This window comes from Papilio polytes, unplaced genomic scaffold (genome assembly GCF_000836215.1).
Source record: "Papilio polytes unplaced genomic scaffold, Ppol_1.0 DF824492.1, whole genome shotgun sequence".
NCBI classification, from domain to species: domain Eukaryota; kingdom Metazoa; phylum Arthropoda; class Insecta; order Lepidoptera; family Papilionidae; genus Papilio; species Papilio polytes.
In genome coordinates, this window is record NW_013524712.1 from 20,652 (window position 1) to 29,920 (window position 9,269).

Here is a 9,269-nt window from a genome sequence, read left to right on the forward strand (position 1 = left end):
TGGAGGGTAAAAAATATTGCAGCGTTTTTAATTTATATTTCAATGGAGACAAACATTTAAGGTCTCCAAATGTTATTATAGGTTTTAAAATACTGTCTTTAAAATATTAAACTTTTTTTGAATTTGTAACATTAGGAAACATCCCCATTGCGGATGTTTATAGGCGGTCGCTTTCCAATTTGGTGGATTCAGGCCGCTTGCTCGTTTGCCACCTTATATTATAAAAAAAAATAATGGTAATTAGCAAAGGAAAAATTCAAATGTAATCGAAATACGTTTATTATAATAATTTCACAAATAATTTTGTTTAATTTATATAAAAATTAGAAGTACAGAACGTTCTTTAAAAAGATAACTAATACAGTATTGGGTAATATTTGATGACCGACGGATGAGAGTGGTGTTATTGTCTGAAAACACAAAGTTATTTATGGTTTAGAATACAGATTTAGAACCTTGGATTAAACTATCGCAAAACGGTTTAGTCGCTTTGATTCCTAGCGTATATGGAGGTCAGACGACTCGATTTTCAGTGCAACTAAACAGTTGAATGCTGCAAAACAATCGACAATCGCAAACAAAACAACGCAGTTATTACATACTTCTGTACGAAAAAAGTCGGTTAAAACACGACTAGTGTCTATTTATTATCCCTTCATTTGCTCTCGAAGCATCATCTTTATCTTTCTCCTTATTCTACTATCGTAGCGCTACAGGTTTTGGTCCGCCAAATAACTCTATCATACGTCATCTCAGTCAGTCCCTTCTTGATCATGTCACCTTTTCTTTATGAGATGGCAGCTAACGAGCGGCGGAAACACAAAGGTGGTCAACGACGCATAGACATCCGCCAGATCAGAGGAACTACAGATGCGGTGCCTTTGAGGAAATGATAGGCTCGCTTCTTGAAGGACCCTAAGTCGTATTGGTTTAGAAATACCGCTGAGGACAGACCGTTCCACAATCATCTCTTTCTAGATCTACCTCTAACGGTGTACCACATTCATAACATTCTCCTTGTAACATGCGATTCCCTCCTCATAACATGCCCCCATGCTAACCTTTTACACCTTACCTTCTCTACTATTGTGGCTACTCTCAAACTTCCTCTAATATATTCATTTCGTATATTCATTCACATTCACTGCTATCTACATTATTGTTGAAACGCAGAGTTTATCTCGTTTTTATAAGGCATTTTTTTTAAAAGGCACACCGCGGATGTCCGCTATTGTACTTACTACAGGGGCTCCAGTAAGCCTCTGTTTATCGCAACTGATGACGTCAATAGAAGTTCTGAATCGTTCCACGTCAGCTTTATTGTTGGTATCAGGCTGGAATTTGAAGCTGGAACAAGGAAAGAATAGATAAGGCTAGGGTATACATGCCAGGTAGTGCTGAATTTACCTCCAAAATTAAGCAAACGCGATGTATTTTTTTTCTGAAATGGCAACACTGATCTGTTGTGCCAACATTTCAGCTGGCTTACAAATAGTTTTCCACAGCCGACATCCGTTTTGGCTGCTACCACAGCGTGTTTTTTTAATAAAAGGCCGTACACTTACGTCACGCTTTAGGCTAGATATTTTCACGCTATTAAACTTAGGGGGTAAATATTTTGGATAAAAACCCTAATGTGGGAAAGAGACTATAAGTTGCTGCCAACATCAAGAAAGCAAAATTTCCATAGTAAAGTAATTGGTATTTTGACATTTTTTTACATAATATAAGGTGGCACAGGAGCAAGCGGCCACCTGAATCCACCGAAATGGAAAGCGACCGCTGCCTATAAACATCCACAATTGCAGATGCGTTGCCTACCCTTCATTGACGGAGGAGGAGACGCACATAAAGAGGTAATTTCCCCTTCCTATGCATCTCTTCCGCCGCCAAATCCACTTTTCCTTCCCATCCTTCCTCTAAGAAAAGGGTGGAAAGGAAAAGGAACAAAAATTAGGCCTCCGGCACCACACTCATCAGTCGAAACGCGGAATTGCTTCCACTTCACGCCTGTTTTCTGTGTGGTCGTGGTATTACACCGGGCGAGCCGGCCCATTCGTGCGAAGATGTTAAAGCGGGCTCTACCACTGTTACCATTTGCAATTGATTTGACACATGTAAACAATAAAATAAAGTTTTCATATACGGATGAAGTCGCAGGGTAACAGCTAGTTATAAATACAATAAAATATAGGCAACAGTTAGCAAGCTCAGCGTATGCAGGAGGAACGAATGCGCTGGTTTCCCAATTTATTTCTCAATATACTGTCTTATTTATCTTACTCCTCTCTCGCTCTCGCAACCGGCTTTAATGCATCATCTTCTGTCCCGTTCTGCCCCACCGTGCTGGTCTGCGGTATTCTTTGTGTGTCATTTGTTACCTCTGCACTGTCCGCTTTGTAATCTAAAATTTATTGTAAATAAAAACAAGTAAAACCCGATTAATAGACAAATTTAATAGTAGAGTTCTCTTCAACTTTGCAAGTACACAGAAGACAAGCCAAGTGGATTTTTTTTATATCATAAGGTGGCAAACAAGCAAGCGGCCACCTGAATCCGCCAAAATGGCGAAGCGACCGCTGCCCATTGACATCTGCAATTGCAGATGCGTTGCCTACCCTTATCCGACGGAGGAGGAGATGCACATAAAGAGGATATTTCCCTTTCCTATGCATCTCCTCTACCGTCAAATCCACTTTCCCTTCCCATCCTCCTTATAAGAAGAGGGTGGTAAAGAGAAAGGGACTTAAATAAGGCCTCCGGCACACTCATCAGACGAAACACGGAATTGCTTCCATTTCACGCCTGTTTGTGTGGTCGTGGTATTACACCGGGCGTGCCCTGCAGTGCTAAGATGTTAAATCGGGCACTACCACTGTTATCTATTATTAAATCTTTCGTCTCTAAGACGCCTTTGACTAAACTATTGCAAAACTGTTTAGTCTCTCTTTGATTCCTAGCTTATGGTGGTACACTACTCGATGTTTAGTTATGGTAAACAGTTGGTTGCAAAACAATCGACAGTCGCTTAACAATTGTGCGATTGTTTTGTCAACGGTGTGCCTACGCTCTTAATATGACATACCTGAAGAGTCCTTGTAGAGATCAGACAATTCCTTTTCTATTCTTGCTTCCTCCTCCTCCTGGTTACTTCTAGGTTTTTCTGTCTCCTTCATTCTGCGTTTGGTTTCTTTTACCTACGTTTAAAAGAATTTCATTGTTATTTTTAATTTTTATTAACCTGACATTCGCGTCAATTTCGCACGGCCCTAATAAGAAATTATCTTTATTTCTACCTAAACAAACTCTTAAATAATCGGCTTTTACCGTTTACCTAATTAAATTTAGTTACATTTTCTCCAAAACAACCACTTGTGTAACTTTATTTATAAATTATAGTTTTCTAAATAGGTCGGTAATAGGTGCGGAGTTTGATGGGTTGTTTACGTTACCAGCATTATTTTAGAAGTGATTGTTATATATTTAGCTGTAATATTTCCCAGATAAGGTTGGAGATGGGTGTGTAGCCGTCTATACACGCACAATTTTACCTTTCAGTCAATATTTAACGTCTATGGAGTGCTTTAGGAATAAAAATATCACTGACCGTAGAACTTTTAGTTGTAGATATTGTTGTTGCAGATTTCACATCTGCCTCGTTCTCTGCTGAAGGTTCTTCTTCTATTTCTGGTGGTAATTCTAGAAGGAGAAAGATCTTATCTACCTTGTAATATTAGATGATTTGTCTACAGAAATTTGACTATCAGACTAATATTATAAATGCGAAAGTTTAGATGGATGGATGTTTGTTATAGTTTGTGGCCGAAACGGCTTAACGGATTTGGATGAAACTTGGTATAGATGTAGAGGATAGTCTGGAAGAACACATAGGCTTTTTGTTTTTATTACTCCACGCGGACGGAGTCGCGGGCGAAAGCTAGTATTATAAATAAGAAAGGGGTGTTTTTTAAAGTTTGTGGCCTAAACTGCTGAACGCATCTTGATGACTGTCATATATGTAGAGGATAGTCTAAACAGGATACTTTTGATCCTGGAAATAGTTACAATTCCCGTGAGATGTTATTTAGTTTTTTCATGTTTAACTATTTATGATTTCTGTAACCGTTTGATATAACTTTTTTATCACAGATATTAAACAAAGTCTGCAGTAACACATGAGATATTAATCCCCGGAAAAAGCTTCCCGAAGGATACTTAGGAACTCGAAGGAACAGTGGTAGTGCCCGCTTTAACATCTTAGCACTGCAGGGCCGGCACGCCCGGTGTAATACCACGACCACATAGAAGACAGGCGTGAAATAGAAACAATTCCGTGTTGCGTTTGTTGAGTGTGGTGCCGGAGGCCTAATTTAAGTCCCTTTCTCTTTACCACCCTTTTCTTATAAGGAGAGGTTGGGAAGAGGAAGTGGATTTGTCGGTGGAGGAGATGCATAGGAAGGGGAAATATCCTCTTTATGTGCGTCTCCTCTTCCGTCGTATAAGGGTAGGCAACGCATCTGCAATTGCGAATGTCTATGGGCAGCGGACGCTTCGCCATTTTGGCGGATTCACGTGGCCGCTTGCTCGTTTGCCACCTTATGACATAAAAAAAACTTACTAGTTATATTTTTTGGAAGTCGCAAGCTTCAACTATTTGATGAATCTTAAAAAACCTAGTCTATCTTACCTTTAATAGGTGCATCCATTTCTATAACTTCCTGTCCCATAGACTCCGTCAAAGCCTTCATATTCACGGCAGCACAGCACAATACAGGTACGCAGAAGTAGAAAATTGTCCAGTGCATTTTCGCTCTGAGTTGATACAATAAAAACAAAAGACAAACTGAAGCCGACTAGTTCATAGTTTGGTTTTAAATTGTTTACATAGAGACATATAGAAAAAAGTATTGTATATAAGATTTGTAACGATTTCTATATATATAGTGAATAGGGTTGGAGCATGCCTTACGTCACTGGTAGTCAACACTCACCGCTGCTATAAACACAAAGTTTTGTTCTCCACATAACTCTATCTGTCATCTCAGTCACTCCCTGCTCCTTTTTTTTATAACAAGGTGGCAAACGAGCAAGCGGCCACTTGAATCCGCCAAAATGGCGAAGCGACCGCTGCCCATAGACATCCGCAATTGCAGATGCGTTGCCTACCCTTATCCGACGGAAGAGGAGACGCAAATAAAGAGGATATTTCCCCTTCCTATGCATATCCTCTACCGTCAAATCCACTTCCCCTTTCCATCCTCTTCTTGTGAGAAAAGGGTGATAAAGAAAAGAGACTTAAATTAGGCCTCCGGCACCTCACTCATCAGACGAAACACGGAATTGCTTCCATTTCACGCCTGTCTTCTGTGTGGTCGTGGTATTACACCGGGCGTGCCGACCCATTCGTGCTAAGATGTTAAAGCGGGCACTACCACTGTTAAGAATTTTCACCTTTCACACAATACATCTCTTTCTATGTCTACCTCAACCAGTGTACTCATAACTAACGTTGTTACATGGGATTCATCTCTCATAGAGGCACATGCTAACCTTTTACTCCTTACCTTCTCTACCACTGGGGCTACTCTCTAACTTCCTTACCACATGCGCACGCCAAGATTTCCTTCAATGTATGAATTCCGAAAGAAAGTACTTAATTAGTTACTTTTATCTATCATCATCATCATCATCACCAGCTCACTATACGTCCCCACCAAGGGGCTCGGAGCCTACCCTAAGTAAGGGGTGACTAGGCCATAGTCAACCACGCTGGCCAAGTGCGGGTTGGTTGACTTCACACATATCTTTGAATTTCTTCGCCGATATGTGCAGGTTGCATCACGATGTTTTCCTTCACCGTAAGAACGTCGGGTAAATTATGTACATATATAAATTCGAAAAATCGAAAATCACATTGGTACATGGCGGGATTCGAACCCAAGACCTGTAGATTACAAGTCAAGTGATCAAACCACTGAACCACCGACGCTACTTTTATCTATACTCTTACTAATATTATAAATGCGAAAGCTTAGATGGATGGATGGATGGATGTTTGTTAGCGTTTGTAGCCTAAAGGGCTGAACGGATCTCCATGAAATTTGGCACAGGTTTAGAGCATAGTCTGGAAGAACACATAGGCTAATTTTTATCCCGGGAATAGTTAAGTTTTCCGTGGGATTCATTAATTTCGTTTTTTAATGTTTACTCGATCATTCTGAAACGGTTCAACATATCTTATTGAAATTTGGCACAGATATAAAACAAAGTCTGGAGTACACATGGGATAAGCTTCATCCCCGAGAAATGTCCGGTTCCCGAGGGATACGTAGCTTTTTTTAATTTATATAGTTCGTATGTTTTCTAATACCACGCGGACGAAGTTGCGGGCAACAGCTCGTAATGTTACAAAGAGGAAAGATTTGTATTTTTGTATGTATTGAAATAACTCAAAAGCTACTGGGCTGATTTTAAAAATTCTTTTACCGTTAGAAAGGTTTTTTATTTGTTACTCATATAGGCTATATGTTTTAATTTCACGCTGGCAAAGGTGGAGCAACAGCTAGTAATTTTTAAAATGGAAAAACATTTGTACAATGTGGAAACTGTTCGTGTTCCACCTAAAACCTATAGCCGTTTGTACATTTTGAAATGACACGCGATAAGAATACAACGCTAATAAATGTCTGCAAGAAGAAATCGGTCAGTAATACTCGACTAGTTTCTTTTTGTTATCCGTTCTGCACTAATTGATATCAAATTATTTGTAAGAGGAGTTTGTTTGCAATAAACAAGGTAAATATTTCAAACTGGAACACTGCTAATTTACGTCATTGTACATATAATCTATCATCGTCACCAGCTCACTATACTAAGCAAGGGATGACTAGGCCATAGTCAACCACGCTGGCCCACTGCGGGTTGACTTCACACATATCTTTGAATTTCTTCACCGATATGTGCAGGCATCACGATGTTTTCCTTCACCGTAAGAACGTCGGGTAAATTGTGTACATATGAAAATTCGAAAATCACATTGGTACAGCGAGATTCGAACCCAAGACCTGTAGATTACAAGTCAAGTGTTTAAACCACTAAGCCACCGACGCTATCATCTATGGTAACTATATTACCAAATACAAAACAGAGGTGACAACCCTAGTAACTAAAAAGAAATGCGGTCAATTAACTCTTTGCCAAGTTTAACTGGCAGTTTGTATTTAACCGTGACAGTGTTTAGTTGTTTGTTAGTTAATATAGCAGTTTGTTTTCAATCCTATTGTCGAGACTCGACTTCGTAGAGGTAAGAAATATCAAGAAACGATAGAGATGTATGTAAAAGTGCACACTACGTAAGGGAAAGTATGTATTGTAGTGCAGAGAATACGCTAAAGGAATTCAGATATACTGATAAAGATGTAAGAGTACATACTGTACACTACGTAGGGGAAAGTATGTATTGTGTTGAAGATATGCTAGAGAAGGGAATTCAGATATTCTGATAGAGACGTAAGAGTACATACTGTACACTACGTAGGGGAAAGAAAGTGTGCTGAAGGATATGATAGAGAAGGGAATTCAGATATTCTGATAGAGATGTAAGAGTACATACTGTACAATACGTAGGGGAAAGTATGTGTGTTGAAGATATGCTAGAGAACGGAGTGAATTTATATATTCAGCAGTACTTTTAGATTGACATGAATAGTAACTAATTAACTATTGGGTCAAATAATTTATCGTAACATTGACTTGTATCTAAATATGTTTTGGCACCACTTCAATAGATTGGCAAATATATTGTGTTACTTTGGCAGGGTTCTAATTGACAGATGATTAAAATTGTTTCGCTTTCAAGAGCTCACGTGAATGAAAAGGTCGAAAACATCGTTTTAAATACTACAAGAGTGGGCGGACAGCGGTACACGCACAATCGACAATCGCACAACTCTGGTACGATTGTCAATTATTTCGCATGCGGCAACTGTTTAGTCGCACAACTGAACATCCAGTAGTGCACCTTCGTATAATATCACAAGAATCAAAGCGAAACTAAACAGTTGTGTGGTAGTTTAGTCAAAGGTGTCCGCATTTTTATCATATTTTCATTGCGAATCCGACCGTGCGAAATTAAAAAAATTAAGTAGCCTATATATCTTCCAGACTATCCTCTACATCTATGCTGAATTTCATCAAGATCCATTCAGCCGTTTCAGATCCAAACGTAAAAACGATCGCATTAATTATAATAAAAAGATATCGTCAGGTAATATTCCCACCATCTCGATGGCTGGCATTCCACAACCGTGCAGTTATCGCGAAACTTTCTGCTCCGCACAGTCGCGTTAGAAACGGCCTGTCTTTGGCGGTATTTCCAAACAAATACAACTTAGGGTCCTTCCAGAAGCGAGCCTACAATTTCTTTAAGGCCGACAACGCATTTGTAGTTCCTTTGGTGTTACAGATGTCCATGGACGTCGTTGATTACCTTGGTGTTTCTTATATAAAAAGATAAAGTTACTAGTACGCTAGAAACATTAACACTAACGCTAGTTATCCAGCACTAGCTGTTCCCGTGTGGCTTCATCCGCATGGAATTATGAAAATTTTATTTTATTGTTTACATTTGTCAAATTATCAATAGCAAATGTCAAAATGACATGACATGACAAATCTTAGCAATCTTGCTTCCTTGATGTTGGCAGCAACTTATAGTCTCTTTTAAACATTAGGGTTTTTATCTAAAATATTTACTCCCTAAATTTAATGGCGTGAAGGTAGCCTAAAGCGTGACGTAAGTGTAAGGCTTTTTATTAAAGAAATACTTATTCAAATATGGTGTAATTGCTGACATCTTAAGCAACAAAGAAGTGTGTGTTTAAGCTTTATTATAATAGTATAGAAGTATAGATTCCTATATTTGACAGATCCCAAAATTGACAGATTATGGGTTCTATTTAGCCAGAATCGAATATAATCAAATCTATTAGTGCTTGAAGTAAATAACCAGGAAGTAAGGTCTTTCATCGATTGGCGTAACCACGTGCTTATCATTGCCAATATTTATTATACGTCGATATAAGACGTGGCCAAATTATTGATGATTCATAAACAAGCGCTAAAGTAATTTATTTATTTAAGGTTCTGTAGAATTTATTGTCTATTGTAGAATTTATTTGTCTACTAGCTGTTCCCGTGCGGCTTCATCCGCATGGAATTGTGAAAATTTTATGTTATTACATTTGTCAAATTATTAATTACAAATGTCA

The 9,269-nt window shown here is 38.7% G+C and overlaps 1 protein-coding gene across 1 annotated transcript; it reads right to left on the reverse strand.

The window, feature by feature from the left end:
- Nucleotides 1-303: 303 nt before the first annotated feature.
- LOC106106785 lies at nucleotides 304-4,851 on the reverse strand. The gene is made up of 6 exons (XM_013287471.1): nucleotides 4,688-4,851; nucleotides 3,608-3,699; nucleotides 3,086-3,197; nucleotides 2,284-2,404; nucleotides 1,242-1,347; nucleotides 304-410 (listed from the first exon to the last, which is right to left on the reverse strand). Exons 1-6 carry the CDS (start codon nucleotides 4,803-4,805, stop codon nucleotides 324-326), a joined length of 636 nt encoding a protein of 211 aa, XP_013142925.1. The 5' UTR covers nucleotides 4,806-4,851; the 3' UTR covers nucleotides 304-323.
- Between the last annotated feature and the right edge of the window lie 4,418 nt (nucleotides 4,852-9,269).

Bases quoted from the DNA above. Each gene is read 5' to 3' on its own strand.
- LOC106106785 (XM_013287471.1), bottom strand. From the start codon at position 4,805: ATGCACTGGACAATTTTCTACTTCTGCGTACCTGTATTGTGCTGTGCT. The intron at 3,198-3,607 runs GTCAGTGATATT...TTTTAAACGTAG, and splicing joins CTACAACTAAAAGTTCTACG to GTAAAAGAAACCAAACGCAG. The intron at 2,405-3,085 runs GTATGTCATATT...AATAAATTTTAG, and splicing joins TCTCTACAAGGACTCTTCAG to ATTACAAAGCGGACAGTGCA.